The 21,827-nt window shown below is 39.1% G+C and overlaps 1 protein-coding gene across 2 annotated transcripts in view; it reads right to left on the reverse strand.

Annotated features, from left to right (window-relative positions):
- Positions 1-21,827, reverse strand: part of LRRC2 (leucine rich repeat containing 2) — a 154,806-nt gene that overhangs the window by 59,296 nt on the left and 73,683 nt on the right. The window contains exons 1-2 of one of the 2 annotated variants that reach the window (XM_066988125.1): positions 15,601-15,742; positions 5,431-5,576 (exon numbers count right to left, since the gene is read on the reverse strand). In XM_066988125.1, the coding sequence (XP_066844226.1) occupies positions 5,431-5,555 (125 nt within the window). In that variant the 5' untranslated portion in view covers positions 5,556-5,576; positions 15,601-15,742. Of the gene's footprint in view, positions 1-5,430; positions 5,577-15,600; positions 15,743-21,827 lie in introns of those variants that run through there. The other variant, XM_066988126.1, reaches the window with a different exon arrangement.

A 21,827-nucleotide genomic window follows, 5' to 3' on the forward strand; every position in this document is an offset into this window, starting at 1 on the left:
TTATAATATTTTTATCAGCAGCATAGACAGTGGGATTGAGTGCACCCTCAGCAAGTGTGCAGATGGGAGACCTTATAGGGGCCTTCCAGTACTTGAAGACGGCCTATAGGAAATCTTGGAACAGACTCTTCATCAGGGACTGTAGTGACAGAACAGGGGTTAATAGTTTTAAACTGAAAGAGGGTAGGTTTAAATTAGATATTAGGAAGAAATTCTTTATTATGAGAGTAGTGAAACAATGGACTAAGCTGCCTGGGGATGCCCCATTCCTGGAAGTGTTTCAGGCCAGGTTGGATGGGGCTTTGAGCAACCTGGTCTAGTGGAAGTTGTCCCCACCCATGATGTAGGGAGAAAGGCAGGGGGGCAGGCTGAGGAGGTTGAACTAGATGATCTTCAGGGTCCCTTCCAACACAAATCATTCTGGGAGTCTGTGTTTCTATTTCAGAGGGACAGATATGAGCTACTTGCAATATTATCAGTGTACTGTTCTGTAGAAATAGGTTTCACTAGCCAGCTGCTTTAAAATCTGTTCTAGAGGCTGTAAATTCCCAAAATTTTTGGAAATTCTCACCATTAATGCAAACATAGTTCAAGTTTTGCATTCAGTTGGTTTCTGTCGTATAAAATCTTCAGGCAAAAACAAGAAATATCTTACACGTGACTGCTTAGTGACCTTGCATGAACTAAATTACCTTTCCCCAAGGCAAGCAAAGTTCCCTAGAGGTTAATTGGGAGTTTCTCCACAAATAACACACGCTACATTTCACAATATATTATCAGGTCATTTTTCATAGCAACACAGCTTATGAGAAGCTGCACAGTCTCAAGGGCATTAGTGAATTATAACCTCTTTGAGAAAAACAAGAGTTTGTTAATAAAAAAGAATAAAAAGAAAAAAAAATAAAAAAGCATCTCTGCAGGCCAGATTCCAAACTCATCTGTTACACAAGTATATTTGCAGGAAAACTCTATTAATTTCAGCGTTACTTGGGAATTCACTCTGGCTGCTGGCAAAAGTAAATATCTAGAATATTAAATGCTGGAATGCAGTCCTCAGTTCAGGAAGCTGCCTTCTTTGAATGTCGTTTTGGAATCAACATTTTGGGTTACAATCCTTTCCAAAATACTTTCTTTCTTTGAATTGACAATGAGCACTAAACTGATTTCAGCAGACCTACTTGACAGTGGTAAGTTTTTAATCCTTGAGTAAGATACCAGAATTTGGTGATATATGCAACTCGTTGAAATAATGATATGTATTTCCACAGGGAGACATTATTTCTGTTAGATATTTAATTGTAATTACAATTATATATACTTTCAAGTTTACAACAAGCAAAATATTGTCATGTTTTTGGCCTTACCTTTGAAAGCACTGAAAAGTATCTAACTTGTGATCTGACCTTTAGAAACTGAAGGTCAGAAGTCAGAGCATGCCTCATAAAATAAACAGGATTTTTCTTTTAACTGCATTTTGCATTTTATTACCAGTATTTTTATGACTTTGACCATTGCTGTATCAGCTTTATCCACTCTACAATGCCCACATCATAAGAATCAATGTGAACTTTGCCATTCATTTCAGCGAGTGAAATACTGATCACTCACAACCAGAACCAAAGCATGATTTCAGAGGCTCTTTTTCTTCCAGGAGCTCTAAAAGTAGAATTAACTGGAGAGGAATCTGGTTGTTAACAGGAAGATACACAAGACACAAGACTATGCAAATTGCAACCTAGAGGAATAAAATAAAAATCATTTGTGAATGCATCAAATGTTCTCGGAACCTTTTACTTCTCTGCTTCATATCTTAAATTACCTCCTAAATTCCCCCCTAAATTTCAAGTTGGTGCAGGAAGATAGCAGAATGACTTTGAACCTCATTAGTGGAAAAAAGCAGAAAAGACCATCAAGCTTTACCCTTTTAGCTGAAAGGGTACTGACAAATAACCATAGGTGAAAACAGAAAGGAGAATGGTTGTGGGTTTGTTGTTGTTGTTTTTGTCTAAATGGAAAACACAGCTCACAATGAGTTTTAACCTCTGCTACTGACCAAAAATGTGAGAGCTGAAATTAGCAGAGCATACAAAGTTACCCTCTCTCCTTCTTACATACAGAAGTTCCCCATGTCTGGCACTTCTAGTTTGCTTTTTTACTAGTGAATTAAGAATTTATCTTCTGCATCACAGAAAAAAAAAAAAAAAAAAAGAAAAGATGACCAAGGGGTGTTGACATTGGGACTGACCTTTCATCAATTCTGAAGGTGACTGCATAGGCAGTTGGAAGTTACACACATGGATGTCTAACCATAATACTCTTTCTGTGAAGACTGCAGTGGCAGCACGTGAGCCAATAACTGACATAGACAGAGGTAATGTATCAAGTCTTCTGCTTTATCTGCCACAGAATTGTACAAATTGAACACTTCTTAAAGCCCAAATAGAATTGAATCTTGCCAGGAATGGCAAAAAGAAGTGCTTTGACAAGTACATCAGTGACAAAAAGACTAGAGAAAATGTGGGTCTTCTGTTGAATTAAATTGGAGACCTGGTTATAGAGGGCAATGAAAAGGACAAGGTTCTGAAGGCCTTCTTTGCCTCAGTTTTTGCCAGCAAGAGCAGACTCCAGGCCCAAGAGACCAGGCTGAAATGTTGGATCAAGGAAGATGTGCCCTAGTGAAAGAGGATAGAGCCAGGGAATACTTCAGCAAACTAGGCATACACAAGTCCATGGGCACTGTTGAGATGCACCCAAAAGTGTTGAGTGAGTTGGCAGATGTCATTGCAAAGCCACTCTCAAAATTTTGTGGTAGATTGTGACAACTGGGAGAACTGCACTAAGACTGGGGGAAAGCAACTGTCACTACTATATTAATGAAGGTCAAGAAGGAGGCCCAGGGTACTACAGGCCAGTCAGCCTCACCTTGATTCCTGGGAAACAGATGGAACAGCTAATCCTGGAAACCATTTCCAGGCACATGAGAGAGAAAAAAATCATCAGGAGTAGTCAGCGTGGATTCACAAAATGTAAGTCATGCTTGACTTAACCTGATAAGCTTCTATAATGAAATGACTGTCCTAATGATTGAGGGAAGAGCAGTGAATATTGTCCTCCCAGTCTTCAGTAAGGCCTTTCACACTGTCCTCCATACGATCTTCACAGAGGAGCTGTTGAAATATGGACTGGATAAGTAGGCAGTGAGGTGGACTGAAAAGTGGCTAAGCAGACAGACCCAGAGGGTAGTGGTTAGTGGCAAAGTCTATTTGGAGGCCAGGAAATAGTGGAGTACTCCTTGGGTCAGTACCGGGTCCAGTCCAGTTTAACAGCTTAGGTAGCAATCTGGATGAGGGGATAAACTGCACCCTCAGTAAATTCACAGATGACTCAAAAGTGAGGATAGAGGCTGATGCACCAGAGGTCCATGCAGCCATCAGAGGGACCTTGACAGACTGTAGAAATGGGCTGACAACAACCTCGTAAAGTTCATCAAGGAGAACTACAAAGTCCTGCATTTGATGAGGAACACCACCAAACACAAGTACATCCTGGAGCCACCAAGCCGCAAAGTAGCTTTGCAGAAAGGAACCTAGGAGTCAAGAAGACAGCAATGTACCCTTGCCACTACAAAGGTGAATGGTGTCCTGAGCTGCATTAGGTGGAATGTTGACATCAGGTCCAGGGAGGCAATCCTTATCCTCTACTCAGCACTGGTGAGGCCTCACCTGGAGTACTATGTCCAGTTCTTGGCTCCCCAGTACAAGAGAAATGGAGCTATTAGAGACAGTCCATCAAATGACTGTTAAGATGCTAAAACACTGGAGCATCTATATGAGAAAAATGTTGGGAGAGCCTGGAAAAAAGAAGGCTCAGTGGGGATGTCATCAACGAATATAAATAACTGAAGGGAGGCTGTAAAGAAGAGAGAGGTATAGACTTCCCAGTGGTGCCCAGTGACAGGGCACTAGGCAGAAGACACAAAATGAAACACAGAATATTCCCTTTGAACATCAGAAAACACTTCTTCACTGTGAAAAAGAGTTAGCGCTGGAACAAGTTGCACAGAGAGGTAGTAGAGTCTCCCTCACTGGAGATCCTCAGACGTTCCCAGAACATGGTCCTCATGGTTCTTGGCCACCTGCTCTAGGTGTCCTTGCTTGAGCAGGGGGGTTGAACCAGATTACCTCCTGAGGCCCCTTTCAACTTCAGCCATTCTTTGATTCTGTAATATAACAGCTGGGACAGAAATCAGATTTAATGAGCTTTCATCACAAATGGCTTCACTTCTATTTTCCACCATCAGGAACACTCACAACAGCAAACTTTCTCTGCCCCTCAGCTCATACCAAAAAGAAAATTTATTCTTGTTAATCTGAAGGAAGATCTTTCTTTTTTTTTTCCTTCTTCTTTATTTTCTTAGGATTATGTTTTTCTAACATAGGATTTATGTAAAGATGAGAGAAGCAAGATTGTCGCTATGAATGTTGTGAAGAGAAAGTTCATACAGAAAAGGCAATCAAACTGTATATTTCCCTGATCGCCTCTTAACCAAGCTGTTCTACTGCAAGGTCAGCATAGCTGCACTGATAGTGAGAATCTGTGAGTCAGATGTTCAAAATGTTGCACCAAGGTCTAGTACCCTTAAATGAGGGCACTGTTTAACCCTGTGCATTTTATTTTTAAAGCATAAAGTGATTTCTATTGCTTTGTTCTCTTCTCAGAGGGGAAAAAATGATAAGTCATATATTTCTAATATTGCCAGCACAGTGTAGTATTTCACTGTCTCTAATAGGGACGAACATAAAGAAAGCAAAACATTGCTAAAAGAAACTGTAAATTAAATATATATACATATATATATATATATATAATGATTAGTGGTATAAGCTCTATAATCAATGGTATTTTTAATATCTGAACAACAACAACAAAAATCTTGTGGTAGTGTGTTTTTTTTTATATCTTCTCTCTTCTATTCAGAAGTATTTGTATATGTCCATTTATTTCAATCATTTTGCTTCTCTTGTCAACTCAATAAGATTTAAAGTATTTTGCCGTACTGTATTTTATGAGCATGTTTTCATGAATTCCATACTAAAAAGCAATATAGCATACAAGCAATAGAAAGGTACAAAATGTATGATTTTTCTCTTCAGATTAAATCTTCACAGTAGACAAGTGAAATATGCCATCACTAAATCACAATCTACATAGGAAAGAACAGGGGCAAATGACATACATGCATAGTTAGTATATAGCATGTATTATACTTCTCTTAAAATCCTTTATGAGAAAGAGGTATGAAATCAAGAAATCTCACACAAACACACACACAAATAAAATAAAAAACAGTCTGATAATGCTTACTATATGCCAATATAATGGATAATAATAATGATTTCAATTAAAAGAAAAATAGAAAAGTTGGCTTACTTCTCTAATGAGCTTTTTTCTAATCTTTCTTTCTCTTTCCTCTGACGTTCTTTGTTCTTCTTAACTCGAGTTTCCCACAGTCCTCTTATGAGAGAAAAGTCAAATATTATCACCTGATGCCCCATACTGTTGACATTAAGCTTCTCCTGCAAGAAGAAGCCATGATGATCACTTTGGGAGAGAACAATGAGAAAAATAAGGGACAGAACCATCATGTTTCATTAAGCTTAACAGGGAAAAAAAAATATTAACATAATATGCTTTCTATTTTACCTAATTTTTGTAGTGTTTTGTGCTAGCAGTAATCAATGTTACATACAAGGTATTTCTACATAAAATGAATGGCTACAGATAAATGTTGAATTTTACGGAATACTTGCACTTTTCCCCGTCAAAGATAAAGACACAGTTGCAATGAACTACCAATTTGATTAAGTGAGACTGATGAAAATAACTTTAATGGTTGTAGCAATTTATGTAACTAGTGTTAAAATGAGACCTAATACAGTATTCATCATAAATCATGCAAAAGCACTCCATCTTGAGTTCTTCCCATAATGATTTTTATGGACCTAAGTAATCCTGTCCTACTGTAACTGTAGGTGTTTATCTCTGAAATTAGCTAAAAGATCAGCCCTGTAACACAAAATAAAAACTTACCTTCTGCAAAGATAAGATAGTTCACAAACAGTGAACACATGATCCCCATTTACTAGGACATGTAAAGTTCTTTTCCAACAGTTCAGGGGTTAATACCAAAGTATTACAACCTGAGGCCATCTTTAATGTGGTGTTAAGAACTAAGCTGAACTGGATCCTAGCTCACCAATCTTTCTCTATTCAGTTAAAAAGACAGAGACAGAAACTTGCTTTTCCCAAAGTTCATCACAAACTTCTGATTCTCTTTAAAGGGGAACATCACTGAGCTTGGCCAAATAGGAGCTGTATCATCTTGCAACTTGAGGAGGGAAAAAACATGCTGGAGCACCTTTAACAACCACAAGAGAAAACCTTGGATTTGCATCTTATGAAATATAGCATGAATAGCAATATGGTGTCCCATACTAATCTAAAGGAATGGTTCAGTATCAAAAAGGAAACAAATCACCTACTAAATCACTAACAAAAATATAGGTATACGTCTTGAGAAACAGGTAAAACAGTACTCTTGCTCTCTTGCCTGGAGTCACTGGTGAGGGTGTAATCCTCACATTTTTTTTCATTAAATACAGGTACAGATAATTTCTGTCATTATTAGTTCTTTGTGTGCTGGACCACTGTGGACAAGACTTATAAAACAGAACATTGAAGCCTTTTAAAAATAAATGTTTTCATATAGGAAAAAGAAGAGTAAAGTAGAATCAGCTATTTAAACTTTGAGGTTTCCATAGATTGAGATTTCATTAGATTCCACTTTTATTATACCATTCATTTTTCAAAAGACAGAAAGATAGAGAGAAAGAGAAAGAGAGAACAAAAGAAAGGAAGGAAGGAAGGAAGGAAGGGAAAGGAAGGAAGGAAGGAAGGAAGGAAGGAAGGAAGGAAGGAAGGAAGGAAGGAAGGAAGGAAGGAAGGAAGGAAGGAAGGAAGGAAGGAAGGAAGGAAGGAAGGAAGGAAGGAATGGAGGGAGGGAAGGAGCACCATTGGAACATCCACTGATAATTGGAACATCCACTGATAACTGACAAAGCAATCTGCCCTTTTCTTTACTGGATATTTCTAGGTTTCAGCTATTATGTTTTCCTCAGACCTTCCTGTGATAATTTTTTCCAAGCTCTATATCCTTCAGTTGGGGCTATTAAAAAATAACCCAATTTCTCTGTCCTTCTGTTATAATACTGAGGAGGAAGGGGAAAATATTCTCTCTTCTGCAGTTTTCCTCTTGTACCATCATAACTGTCCCTTTTCTCTTCACCTATAGATCTCTCTATAATACATAACACATAAAGGAATAATTTCTTCTGAGCCAGCAAAACACTGTAATGTCCTCTGGAAGACACATAGTGTGGATTAAAATGAATTATGCAGATGTATACCAAAAGGAAAAGTTCCTACCTGTCCACCTTATTTGTCATGTTAGTAAGAAACATCCCTACTAAAAACCTCCAAATGCTAGCACAGAGATACTGATGCACATAGAGACTGATATTTTTGTACAACAAAGTCTTCTCTATCTTAGGATGGTTAGATATCTGCTATCTTTGGTGAACATAAAGCTTCTCCCATTGCTTGTTTATCTTTACAAGCATTAACAATGAAGCAAAAAATTGTTCATAGCCTACCTGGAACTGACTGCTGAGAACAGCCGAGTCAAAACCCCATTAATAGCAGTGTAATGAGAATGGTGACCTTATTCTCAGTGGAATGGTTTATCTATAATCAGATGCACCCTCCTAAAATGTTTTCACAATTAATTTATAGGAAACTATTTATCACCCAAAATAAAGCACTCTCCTCCACTGTCTAAATCAAGAAACCCAGTGACCAGGACTTCTCCCTCACAGTAGCTCCAGTCACTCTGCAGGATCTAATTCATTTTAATAGGTCAATACATAGCACTCTGTTTTGGTAGAAGGGCTATTGCAGGAGCTGAAGTGCTGAGATACAGTGAAGTGGCAGCTGGACTCTTGACCTCTGCTGGAACTAGATGGCCTTAATCAACAAAAAGTCTGAATGAACTGTGAAAGTACTCTATTTTCTTAACTTGTTCCCCACCTTCCTGTCTCCCATGTTAAGTCATCTGTTCTTTATTGAGACATTGATTTATTATATGCTTAGTCACAGATGGGAGGTTACCTCTGAGTTGAGACATGCCTTATTATAGACTTCTTTCAACTTCCCTTCAACTAGCATTCCACACCTGTTTTCCTTCCCGTATATAGACTCTTCATAGATAATCACTATGTACATTTTACCCTTTGTTACAAATCACAGAATGTGAGAGGGGAGCTCTGGAGGTCACCTAGTCCAATTGCCACACTCAAAGCTGTCACCTATTCCAACTGCTATGCTCAAAGAAAGATGTGTAGAGATGGTTGTTATACACATACTTCAGCCCTCTTCTCTCTCCAGTTTCCCCATCCTTTTGCAATTCAGCATTGCTCCTTTCACACCCCATACATGTTCATTAAGGACTAGTTTGGTCATTCTTGTGAGGATTACCCAACCCATCAACAAAGCAGTAAGTGAAAAACAATCATGATAGATAGGTAGATAGATAGATAGATAGATAGATAGATAGTTAGATAGATAGATAGAGATATTCATATACAAGTTATTTCTCCCACAAGAAATAGGCAACTTTGTTTTCAATAAGGACAAGTCCCAACTATGGAGCCAGCATCTGCAAAGCCCTGCTTCATAACTAGGCAGAGTTTGCAACTTAATGCCGTCTTCCTTGGGTGATATCTATATCTATATTATGCTGTGGATCATCAGCTCACCTTTCTTATATGAGGTACTGTTATAATATTCATTCAGTCTTATGAGTTATTAGTGAGATAGATCACAAAAGCAAGGCTCTTGAGTAGTGTATGATAATGAAAGCACAGTGCTTTCGGGGCGGGGGGGGGGGGGGAACATAAAGAGAAGGTAAAGATGTAACTTACAAAAGAATCACTTGCAGAAAAAAACAGTTCTCTGTGTGTTCCTGTGGAAGCCGATAATCTTATCCCTGGCCATTTACACATCCAGAGAAGTAATCTACAGGGCTTTAATCGATATCCTTAAAAGACAACATACTGGGAAGTCAGTCTGATTTCTTATCTAATTCTTGCTCGCAATAGTTAGCTCAGAAACAAAGCTGACTATTAGGTTAAATTTTTTTTTTATGATTGAAATATTTTCCTTTCGGAATTAGGTACACATTTTTAGGCAATATTTTTTAAGTAATATATATTTATATATATTTTAAGTAATTAATTTCAAAATGAAAAGAGCTTTTTAAGAACAAGTATTTGCACTATGTGGCAAAGTGACACTAGAGTCTTTAACCAAAGAAGCTTGAACTAACGGCAGAGAAGTTTCCTTTTTCTTTTCTCATTCCTTCTCTTTACATTTTTCCTCAGAAAGAGGGAAGAGAAGGAGAAAACAAAAATATTATCTTTAATAATAATCATATTTAATATTAAAAAAAAAATCCCTTTCAGCACTATGGCCATTGCAACATATTCTTTTCCTCAATAATAGGCTAGGTCATGCCTAGTTTTCATCAATAATGCATACACAAGAATCCTTAATATTTCTCCAATCTACATTCTAAACAAGGAATTTACTTTTCTTCCCATAACGGCTGTGCTTTCAGTCTGAGGTACTATGACTACAAATTTTTTTCCCTATTTCATCTTTCCAGAGCCCCATGCCTTCACTAGAGAACCTCAAAAAGCCCCTCTCCTCAGCAAGTCTCTCAGCCTTGCTCTACTTCAGGCCCCACTTCAACATTGAAACAAATTTTTATTTCTTTCCAGGCAATTTAATAATCTACTACCTCTCTGGGCCAGTTGAAGCTGAGCAGATGTGCGTGCTCACACAATGACACTCTGTATTGTTTTAATTCTCTGATTGCTATATGTTGTCCCTGTAAGCACTGAACAAAACGAATACCTTTACAGATATTTTATTGAGATTTCTGGTCTCAAGAAGAAGACAGAACTATTCTTTTACTACCTTGTAAAACTTTTATTCATTTAACTGCATATATAAAAAGACCTATTAAAATCAAAGGCATTTCTTATGTGTTTAAGGATACTAACACACTTAAGCATTTGGAGGATTAGGTGGGGAAAAAAAATCAAAATCTTAGTGATGACACTCATTGTGTTTTCATTGAAATAATAAAACATTAATGCCAAATGTTATTTCTTGTAAAAGCATCTGCTTAAGTATATTCATGGATTATTTTTATTTTATCATTTATTTTATTTTATTGTGTAAAGTCACCTAAAGGCACCCAGACAGCTCTCTAGCATCCCCTTTAGACTTTCTTCTTTCCATGGTAGAAGGACCCAGGAGCTCTAGACTAAAATCTGTTTGGTAAGGTGTTGGAAAACTACAGAATAAAAAAGAAGGCATCTGCCTTGTAATGTCTATAGTCTTTATTACTACCATGTATGGTTATTCACAGATTTAGTATACTACCTCCTAAAATCCCTCGCTCCCTTCAGCTACTGCTATCTCATCCCCTTGTGTTTGGGCCCCCCTGCACAAGAAGAGCGTTGATCTGTTAGAATGGGTCCAGAGGAGGGCCACGAATTTTATCAGAGGGCTGGAGCACCTCTCCTATATGAGGAAAGTCTGAGAGAGCTGGGGATGTTCATCTGGGGTGACCTCATTGCTGCTTTACAATACTTAAAGAGGGCTTATAAAAAGATGGAGAACAACCTTTTTTCTCAGTTAGATAATGACAGGACAAAAAGGAAATGGTTTTAAACTGAAAGAGGGGAGATTTAGATTAGAGGTTAGGAGGAAATTCTTCACTCAGAGGGTGGTGAGGCACTGCAACAGGTTGCTCAGAGAAGCTGTGGATGCCCCATCCCTGGAAGTGTTCAAGACCAGGCTGGATGAGGACCTGTGCAACCTGATCTAGTGCATGGCATCCATGACAGGGGGGTTGGAACTAGATTTTCTTTAAAGTCCTCTTCAACCCAAGCTATTCCGTGATTCTGTGATTCTATGATTTACAGGTCTGCCATAGACCTGCTAGACAATTCCATGGCCATTTTTGACAACAACCATTGCTGTCTTGACCACTCTGTTGTTTTTGTTCTCATTTGGCCTGTTTCCACAGCAGCATTGGACTCTTTGTTTGTTGTTTTGTTTTGATGTTTAACTGGGCTTAGGAAAAAGGAGAAAAATGATAACTTGCAATACATCTGGAAGTGTAGCAAAACTGGGCAAAACTGGGCTATGCAGGACCACTCAGGCAACTAGTTTTGTTTCAGTTTTGTTGTTGTTGTTGTGTTTTGTTTGTTAAATGGGAGTGCTTTTCTGCAACTCTCAGTCTTTAATGCTGAAGGAGTTTCATGTCAGTTACCTGTGTGGCCAACACACGATGGCATGACCTGTATGATCTTCAAGAAGCAAACTGTTTAAGGACAGGTAAGCTAAAAGTAGCATTGAATTCCACACAGAAACCCTATAGAAGTGCACTTCAGATCATCAGTTTCATTGAATGAACAGTTTGCAACATTTCTGCACTCATCTCAGCACCTGAGATGTATAGATGCTCTGAGAAGCAACATCTTCTTTTGAAAGGAAAGTAGTGGAGCATAGGGTAAAAGTGATCTTAGATATGATGACTGCATGGCCTTCCAGAACTGACTATACCAACTCTCCTACAGCTTCTTGCTGTTTTTCAAGGTTACCTCTGTCTTGCCTAGAGTGTGTTGAATACAGTTAGTCATATGCCAAAATTACATTTGCTTTATTATATTACAGTCTAGCCTCATCCGAACACAGCTGGTGTCAGTGTTAATACTGGCCAACTTGCCTGTGCACTGTGTATTCTGTAGAACAAGACCTGTGTCATCTCTTTAGTCAGAAAGTTGTCCAACATAGTTCTGCTACTACTAACACAGCCAATATTAGTCTCTGTTACAGTCCTTCAGAGTTTGTATGGGCCCCGCTTGCCTTCAAAAACAACACTGTATAAACTTTCCATTGCTGAGTAGCCAAAATATTAACGTTTTCGTTTCTTCAATTTGTTTAATGGTCTTGTTCATTTGAGCCCTTTTTCTTTCAGATAATCCATGTGAGAGACATGCTGAGGTTTCATAAATATTACTGGCAGGATTACATAGGGGAAAATGTGAGTGAACATCTCCTACCAATCCTGCAAATAATTTCTTAGGAAATATGCTGACTCACACATTGAATGCTTCAGAATGATCAAGTTGTTTATCTCACAAGTCTTTAAGCAATTCAAAGGGAACCTGACATTTGTATACCAACTGAACACATTTTTTGTGTTATCAAGTAAAGATTAATCAGAATATGGTGTTTGCAAGAGCAATAGAAAGGGTGACACTGGTCAAAGAATACAACTATAGTATGCTAACTGCACAACTCTTAAGTGGGGCTGTGCTGCACTGTTCTACTTTGGAAGTGGGAGGGGTCTGCAGAGCAGGAGGATGTTTTTCCCTACACAGTATTTCTGCTGGTAACAAGACCTTATTCTACACCATCAGGGAATTATTCTCCCCAGAAGTTTTGCAGGTTTATCTGTAGCTAAACCTGACAAATGTGCAGATTTAACAGTCAGAGTTTCAGGTAAGGGATCCAAGTTAGATCACACCTCAGATCATATATGCATGCTTAAAGGGAGAACGTGTAGGCAGGAAAACCCTGTGGATCATAGCAGGTAATCCCCTAGAAGCCTGGGCCTGCAGAGATTCAGTAAATGCTGCTGCACCACAAAATAAATTGAAGAGAAAAGGGACAAGCTGCTCCAGGCTTGCGAAAGCAGTCCTGACACCTGGACGCAAGCCCAGATGTTTTGGGAGTTTGAAATGTTCTCTCCTGCTCTCTCAAGAGCACATTCTCAGGGAGCCAGCTCCTAGATAAACAAACATAGACAGCAACACTTCTAAACTATTTATTAGTCCAGCTTTCACTGAAGCTAATTTCAGAAATTAGTGTCTTTGTATATCACAGGTCTTAATCCTAAGTGCTCTGATAAATCAAGTTATTTTTGAGTTTTCTATTTATTATATAAAAGAGGTTTTTAAGAACAAAATCTGACATTAGCCTCTTTAACACCTTAAATAACTTTTTCATAGTTTATATACCACAGCTAATTGAACAAATATTTTTTTCTCAACCTATTCCTTATCATTCAGGTAAGAATAACTAACTATGAACATCAAAAAAAAATTAGAATTAAAATAAACATAAAAATAAAAATAAAAAGATATGTGAATATAGACATTGAAGGGCTGAGCTTGGTTTCCACACATTTCTCTAAGCGTATTTCTTATTGTCCAGTGCTGCAGCACAATATCTTACTGACAGTTTTCATTAATCAGTTGGTATTCTTGATGTAAATTAACCAGTCTCACAAACAAGATTCCCCTTTATCACTGCAGTCTTCACATCTTGATTTTCAAATAATTTTTCACCAGGTTATTCATTAATTAGGTCTTTAATTATGGGTTAATTAGCAGCTGAATTACAGTATTCCTTATACTTCAACTCTTGTAGCACTGATATGCTTGCCATCAAGCATGATAGATGTTACATATGCAAGGGGATTTATTACAGATGTATTCCCCTAACACATCAGTGAGCTGACTAATTATTCAAGGTGATTCTTCCGCTGGCAATGTAGCTAACAAAACAGTGGACTGATGTCTATGACACAAATCCATTCTTTATTTTTTCACAGGGCATTACTGAAGAGAGGTCTATTTCTCTTAAGATTGAGAGAGGTCTGATGTATTTGAACTGGGGATGTATTTTAAGGCTGTTTCTTGTCAAAGGAATAACAGTGAGCCCAAAAGTATATTACATATTTTTAAAAATGGTTGTATCTACGAATATAGCTGTAATCAGCAGATGAAAACAATTGTCATGGGTAGAGGACAACAAAATCCTCAAAAAACTAGAGAATGTATTAAGAGTTAGAGATACTCCAACTTAATTACTTATTCAAAGACACATGGCAAATAAATTTGCGCACAGTACTAATGAACAAAACAGAAACTTTCATATATTATTAGATTATTTTAATTGAACAGAAAGTTACAGTCTCAGGGTTCTCAGACCTGTTTTACACCATCAATTTTTTTTTGTTTTTTGTTTTTTTTTTAGCAGAACCTTTAATTGACTTATTCGCATTCATCATATGGATAATGGGCTTTGGCCATCCCCAGGAAGAAGGACTACTAGTGTTACCTTTCATACACTGGCAGCAGCTTGTGGAGTTACTTTTATGGGTGACACCATCATATTTTATTTTAGATTATTATTTTAGATTGCATTTTCTAATTGAGAATAGCCAGAGAACAGAGAATAGACAAAATTTTTATTATGTCCTTTTGCTCTCCGGGTCCATTTTCCATGCACTGAACTAAGAAGAATCCTATCCTATTACCTGCATCTTCCCCTACTGCAGAAGGTGAACAAAAATCCATGTCTGACCTATGACATCAAGCCTTTTAGTCATTTCTCATTTACTCATATGTTGAGTAAAATGCTCATAGCCTAAGAATTAAGATTACGAGATTTAAGATGACAGAACAATTTAGATAAGCAAGATAATATGCTGTTTTTAACTACTTCAGCAGCTAAGTTAGCTTAGCTTAAGTGGTCCAAACCCCACCACACAGACATGAGGTGGCAGCTGTATTTCCTCAGTTCTCTTCCCTGACCATTGATGTAGCCTTAGAATTTTCTACCACATTCTCCCATGCCTGTAGACAGGAGAAACAGGTGGCATAGATAGCTGGGCATCCTTCTTGTAGCAGTTCTTCACCTCCACCTTCTCTCTGAGCAAAGTGAATGAAACTCTTTGGTAGAATCTTTTTTGATCCTTGCAATGGTGCTGAGTTAACTGCTACCAAGAGGAGAACTGGTCTGTACCTTTTAGCCTTCAGAAAGTAACATGTCAATGATGACAATATTTGACTTTAAATGAAAGGCTTTGCTCACAAAATATTTGGCAGGTTGGATTTCCTATACCATGTTAGATTAGCTGTAAGTGGCCTTCAGAAACTGAACTTCTATAACTCTTTTTAAGTTCCACTCTAATTTTGACAAACAACAAAGATATATGACCAAACTATCCCAACCATTTTTTTATTGAAAATCATTCACACACCAGCATATGTCCTTGAGATGTAATAGCAAGGGTTTATTACAAATGAGTCATGGAGTGAGCAAGTAGCTGGAGTCTTGAAAGCTTTTCTAAATTATACAGTTTGGGTTTGTCACAGTGTAAATGTATTTAGAGGAACAACATATGGGGTGAAGCTTACTATCTTTAAAGGTATCCAGCAAACACATCACTTTGGATTAATGCCTTACATTTCAGCTGTTTTTCCCATATAAATTAGCACTTAAAAATCCACAGCACAGTAGCAGCAGCAAAGACCTGATAACGACATTTCACTTTCATTTTCCACCTTGACCCCACACATCTGAAGAAATACAATAATCAGCAAAACTGTCACTTACCTACTACTAAAGAACACGAGTGTCCAGAGCTCCTGAGTGTACTCTGTGGTTATTTAATTTGGGACACAGAGGTTGTTTATAGCAGCAGTACAGCTCGTGGCCAGACAGACCTGTCTGAACCCCACAGCGTGACTAGCCTTCCAGATGTACTAATATGCTATATTTGTAAAGTGATAACATGATCTGTGGTCTTACAGCAGAGACATGGGCAGGATAAAATATCTACACTGCATGACTCAACATAGGACGAGAAACAGCAGTGCTGAGGGCAGCATCTCATTTGCACCAAAGTGTAACAGAACTAATGTTATTCATGCTTATGTATTTTCCTTGGAAAATGAAAAGGAGAATCAACACCATAAAAATACTCTGTATTCCCCTGGTACATACTCTGTCTTCCTGCCTACGTCCATACAAGTGTGAGAGATAAATAGACACACATGCACACAGACACTCACCATGCAGTTGCCCTGAATGACTGATTTATAGCAAATACTACTTTTACTTGCTCATTTTTTTTATGCCTGCTGCTGAGAATGGATGACAATATTCCTCTTTGCTAAGTGTTGCCACTGAAAAAAAATATCACTGTGGTATATCATGTCTGTCAGGGTGCCTTGAGGGCTGGCAGTTCCCTTGCAGCTCACCAGGAGGGCTCACAGGGGATGGGGCTCCCCATGGGTGCAGCAGAGAAAGACCTGCTAGCTGGGCTGGTCCTACCTCCCCAGCCAGGAGCAGAGCAGCAGAGGGTGCACCAGATCCAGGCACCTCCATGGGGAGAGGAGCAGGACAGGGATGGGAACATCTCAGGCCAGACCCTGAGATGGACCTGCCGGTGGGGACAGGGCTGTGGGGAGCTGCAGACCAGCACTGCTGTGGCCTCACTGAGCCAGGGTCTGATGGCCCTGGAGGCTGTAGTGAGATCCTAGGCCATGTTGAGGTGGGGAGGAGGGGGGCATAGAAGGGGGCTGAATTGGCATGCTGGGCTCTGGGTAGGTGGGAGAGGCCGCGGGGGGGGGGGGGGGGGGGGGGGGGGGAAGGGGGAGGGGAGAGGAAGTCAGGGAGAGAAAGGGCCATCAGTGCCCTCAGGACCTTGATAACTGAAATGTTTGGATCATATTCTTAGTAAAATAAACCCATTCATTCCTAATTTTAAAATCTTTCTTAGTCAAAAAATAACTGATTTATACCTTCAAACAGAAAGAAAGACAATCCTTTTATCAGAAAGTTTGAGGTCTGTTGTTTTCAAAAACAAGGTTTTCCTTCAGAAACATTTCCAAAAACTGCTTTTGATTTGATTTCCTTTTAAGTTCAGCTTTGCAATTAAAATATCATTTAATTTTCTGATAAAGAACTGGCATTTTCCAACCATCTTTGTTTATTATTCATCACTGCCAGTAATAACAAGCATTAATTACAACAGCTGGGCTCGGCTTAAAATTCATATACCAGTTTTACATTGCTGTGTTTCCAGTGCTTGCACTGAAACCTTACTACATTGGTACTAGCAGGAGAAAATCGGGGCCGGGGGTGGGAACCATGAACTGGAGATTTAATCTTTCAAGTTTGTCTTCAAGCCTGAAGGAGATAATATCAGGATTCACCCTGATCTTTTTTGATGTAGCATGCTTCACTGCCTGGGTGGCATGCCTGAAGAATCTGCATCACAAGTCCTTACCCTTTGGTCATCTTATTTTTCACAAACATTGGTGATAAAAAGTTTATTGATCACCACTACCATATCTGAGTTGCCTAAGATGTATTTGTTGTCTCCTACATCTGCCCACCTGCAAGCACATTTTTGCTAAATACCTATGAGAGCTTCCTGTAACTATGATGCATATTGGACTTCAGCTGCAAGAGCTGACTAAGCAATCGGTGAGAGAAGCAATATGCATATATACTGTGGAGCAGAAAAAATGCATCCTTTGTGTGATCAAAAGCACACTCCATATTTTTGTTTGTACACTGCCTATGAAAACACATTCCCATATTTTTGTTTGGAACACAGTAACATGAAATTATTCTTTGGGTCCTGCACCTGGGACACAACAACCCCAAGCTGAGATACAGGCTGGGAGATGAGTGGTTAGAAAGCTGCCTGGCAGAAAAGGACCTGGGCGTATTGGTTGATAGTCGGCTGAATATGAGCCAGCAGTGTGCTCAGGTGGCCAAGAAGTCCAACAGCATCCTGGCTTGCATAAAAAACAGTGTGGCCAGCAGGGCTAGGGAAGTGATTGTCCCCCTTTACTTGGCTCTGGTGAGGCCGCACCTCGAGTACTGTGTTCAGTTTTGGGCCCCTCGCTACAATAAGGACATCGAGGTGCTCGAGAGAGTCCAGAAAAGGACAACAAAGCTGGTGAGGGGTCTGGAAAACAAGTCTTACGAGGAGTGGCTGAGGGACCTGGGGTTGTTCAGCCTGGAGAAGAGGAGACTCAGGGGCAACCTTATCGCTCTCTATACACACCTTAAAGGAGGCTGTAGCGAGGTGGGGGGTAGGTCTATTCTCCCCCGTGCCTGGTGACAGGACAAGGGGGAATGGGCTAAAGTTGCGCCAGGGGAGGTTTAGATTGGATATTAGGAAGAACTTCTTTACTGAAGGGGTTGTTAGGCATTGGAATGGGCTGCCCAGTGAAGTGGTTGAGTCACCATCCCTGTTGGCCTTCAAAAGACATTTAGATGTAGAGCTTAGTGATATGGTTTAGTGGAGGTCTTGTTAGTGTTAGCTCAGAGGTTGGACTCGGTGATCTTGGAGGTCTCTTCCAACCTAGACAATTCTGTGATTCTGTTAATTAGCAATTATATTAAAAAATATTTCACTGTTTCGGGATTCATCAATCACTGTATTTTACAGGTGTTGATTTTGACTATAGAAAATAACAGGTCTTGTAGTGTTTAAATGTTGAGAGACTGAGATGGGTCTCAGCAACAGACAGCTCCCATTTAAGTTGTAGTTACATCCCTGGCCGTAGCCAGAGTCATATCATAGATCAGCTGTTCTCAAAACACTAATCATAGCCTATCCATGAGAAGGGGAGTCTTGGGAGTTGTGCTGACAAAGGAATGAGGAAGCAAAGATCACCTTGTGAAATCAAAATTGCCTAATTTAGAAAAATAAAAATAAAAGGTGTCTTCCATAGGAAAAGATAGAAGGAAAATGAAAGATGGAAGAACAACTGAGGAAGGAACTGAAGAGAGGTATAACAAGTAACTGAAGAGACTGAGAGAGGAAAATAGTGAGACAGAGAATATAATGTTGGTTAGTGATGTATCTCAGTATACTTTACAAAAAAAGATTAAGGAAAATAAAATTGTAAGCTAGGTGAATACCTAACAAGCTTCATTCAAAGCCTTTCTTGCCCCTGAGGTTGTAGCAATCCAGTCAAACCGCAGTCTATTCTTGGAGCTAACAAGGGAGCTGGTATACCAACGAATAAAGGGAAAATCTTGGATAGTATGGGCAACAGGCACAAAGGATTGAGAAGTAGACAGGTCAGCCAACAGACAAAAGGCTTGTCTGAATCCAGCCAAATTTACTGGCAGGCCTGTGACAATTTAAGGCATGTTTGGTTGACAGAGGCTAGTTCCCTCAAAAGTACTCGGTGCATACTGCGCACTGCATCCCAGTGCACGGCCTGTTGCAATGCTCCCCATAGGAAGTGCACCTCATTGAGCTGATGGAGTAGACCTGGCCAGGGTCGGTGTACTCATGCAACATTGCAGTCAAGTGAATCCTCTTGCTGGACAAGGAGCACTGCGTGGGAAGCACTACTGAAACAGTTATTTCATAAAGAGGCAGGTCCCTTCTGGCAGCTGGAGATAATGAAACTCACTAGACTAGAGCTATCACCAAATGGAGGTGGAGCCTGTGCTGAAATTTCTGGCACCCCAGTCTTGATAATAACGTGCAAAAATGCCCAAGCTGTCACTATGTGAAGCCAGCTGTTCCACAAGACAGCAGCCATATCATTTTCAATGACCAACTCTCACTGAAAGCAATACAGCCTTTGTCATGCATCACTATATTCATCTAACCCTGCTGCTATCCTAAGACAGTAGATCCTCTACCCATGACACTGATGAATCCACAATTCAGATAGCTAATCAGGATAACCAAGTGTTGGTTATTAACACATAGATCAAGAGATTTTTATTTTTTTTCAATTCCGCTGTAGCTGGAAAACACTTAGTTCCCCTACCTCGACAACCTTTCCTGCTGTGCCACTTTGTAGAATATTCAAAAATTACAAGTCATCAAAGATACTAACAACATGATGTGCTTAATAAATTATTGCAATAGATAAAAATGCAATAGATATGCTCTTTTTTGTTTGGTTGATTGGTTGTTTTTTTTTTCTTTGTTACAATTTGGATAACAATATGCCATTAAATTAATGTCAGTAAAAGACTTCAGACAACCAAATGAGTGTCAAGATAACACAAGTTCCAGACCTAGCATGAGTAAAGGTGGGAAGAGCACTTACTGTATACAAGACACCTTTCCACGAACACTTCAGACAGAAGACTGAGAACAAAAGTGCTTGTAGCATAGCTTTCATGAAAACCACTATGGTAACAATTAACAGCTATTTAAGGACACATTTCCCACAAATACCCAACAAAGCCAAATTTATGAGAAGACTTACACAAAGTCAGGCTGAAGATAAAACTTCATATACAATTTTCCATTTGCAGAAAAAAAAAATGTTTAAAAAAAAATATTTTTGTTTGTTGCATTATTTTCACACTATTTGTTGTGGCCTTCAGTCTACAGCTGTCAGAGCTGCAGAATGACTGCAATAATACTGCAGAATCCATAAGTCCCATTACATATCAGTTCAGCAGGGCAAATTCTTATATCAGTAACCTCTCAGTCTTGAGGGTTCAGCCCCTTCTCATAAAGTCTCAGTAAGCACCAAGGGAAAGATCCAATTTATAACTCCTGACAGAGCTACCACTAAGAGGTGGTTGCTCTGAAATCTGCCTGGAGCATTAATATGATGGGCAAAATCTCAAGCAATGTTTGTATTGTGGGCCATGAGTCACACTGGTTTGCTGTCTTACCTGTGCGACGAAGCCTCTTGTACAGACCTATGCTATTACACAAGTGCTTCAGCAGGATTGACTTTGGTGAAGTTGAATGAAAAAAAAGTCTTGATAAAAAAAAAAAAAAAAACTTCCTTTGTTGCTTTCTGGCAATTTTGTCAGGGGATCCTGTTGACATAGTAGGTAAGTCTTTAAGAGTCACAGCTCCCAAGTGATCTGGGAATAAGTAACTCTCAGAGAACCACAAAATACCTCAGGAATTGTCTCTGGTATTTCTTAAATGTCTTAAAAAACATTTCAGCTTGTTGAGGCTGTCTGTCCAGAGGTAAATCACTCTTCAGTAAATGTGCAATGACCTTAAAATCATGAGAGCGAGAATGTCTACGAGTTTCTGAAGGATTTTGAAGGCATGCTAGGGAAGAAATACAGCACTTAAAATTTAGAGTTGTACAAGACACTACAGATTTTGCCAATCTTTTTGAGTAGACAACAAGACTCTGATTGGTTGAGATCTTCCCAGGAGGTTGTTAGCAAAGTTATAAAGGATACCAAGATTAAACTATATTAGTACCAATGATAATATTAGCATTAGTGCTTGATGATGAACCCTCCATGTGAAAGATGCACAAAGATGTAAAGTGGAAGTACAGCTTTACTCAACCTCAGGCTCCTTTTAGAGCTACTTACACCTGTTCCAGATTTAAACTGAATCACCTCATTTAAGAAACATTTTCCGAGCAAAATAATGGGCATGTTATCTATTGATCACTCTCTTATTACATTTAATTGTGCAACAAATCAAAGGCACAGGAGCCTGCTGGTGTGAAAGAACAGAAATTAGATGCATGTTACATTTGATTGACCTGCAATTGCTGAGAACAGGAGGCTCTTTGGTAGGAGCCAGATTCAGTAGACAGTCTCATTAGATGTGTCATTAAAGGGAGCAAACCATAACTATCCATCCGCGCTGAGCAAGTCAGTGAAGCAGCACAAGCTCTTTTAAGGGGTGCATATCTTTATCAAGCTGTAATAGGGCGCTGTCAAGGGATACAAACATGTTGTTTTCTGAGGAAGATTAAACCTGGAAGAAGAAGGGCAAATATAGCTAAGTTCACTTTATAGTCAAGTTTGTGCACCCAGAGTACAGGAGCAAACAGACCAGTGGGCTATAAAATACAACA

The sequence above is a fragment of the Anser cygnoides genome, chromosome Z (genome assembly GCF_040182565.1).
Source record: "Anser cygnoides isolate HZ-2024a breed goose chromosome Z, Taihu_goose_T2T_genome, whole genome shotgun sequence".
Lineage (NCBI taxonomy): Eukaryota > Metazoa > Chordata > Aves > Anseriformes > Anatidae > Anser > Anser cygnoides.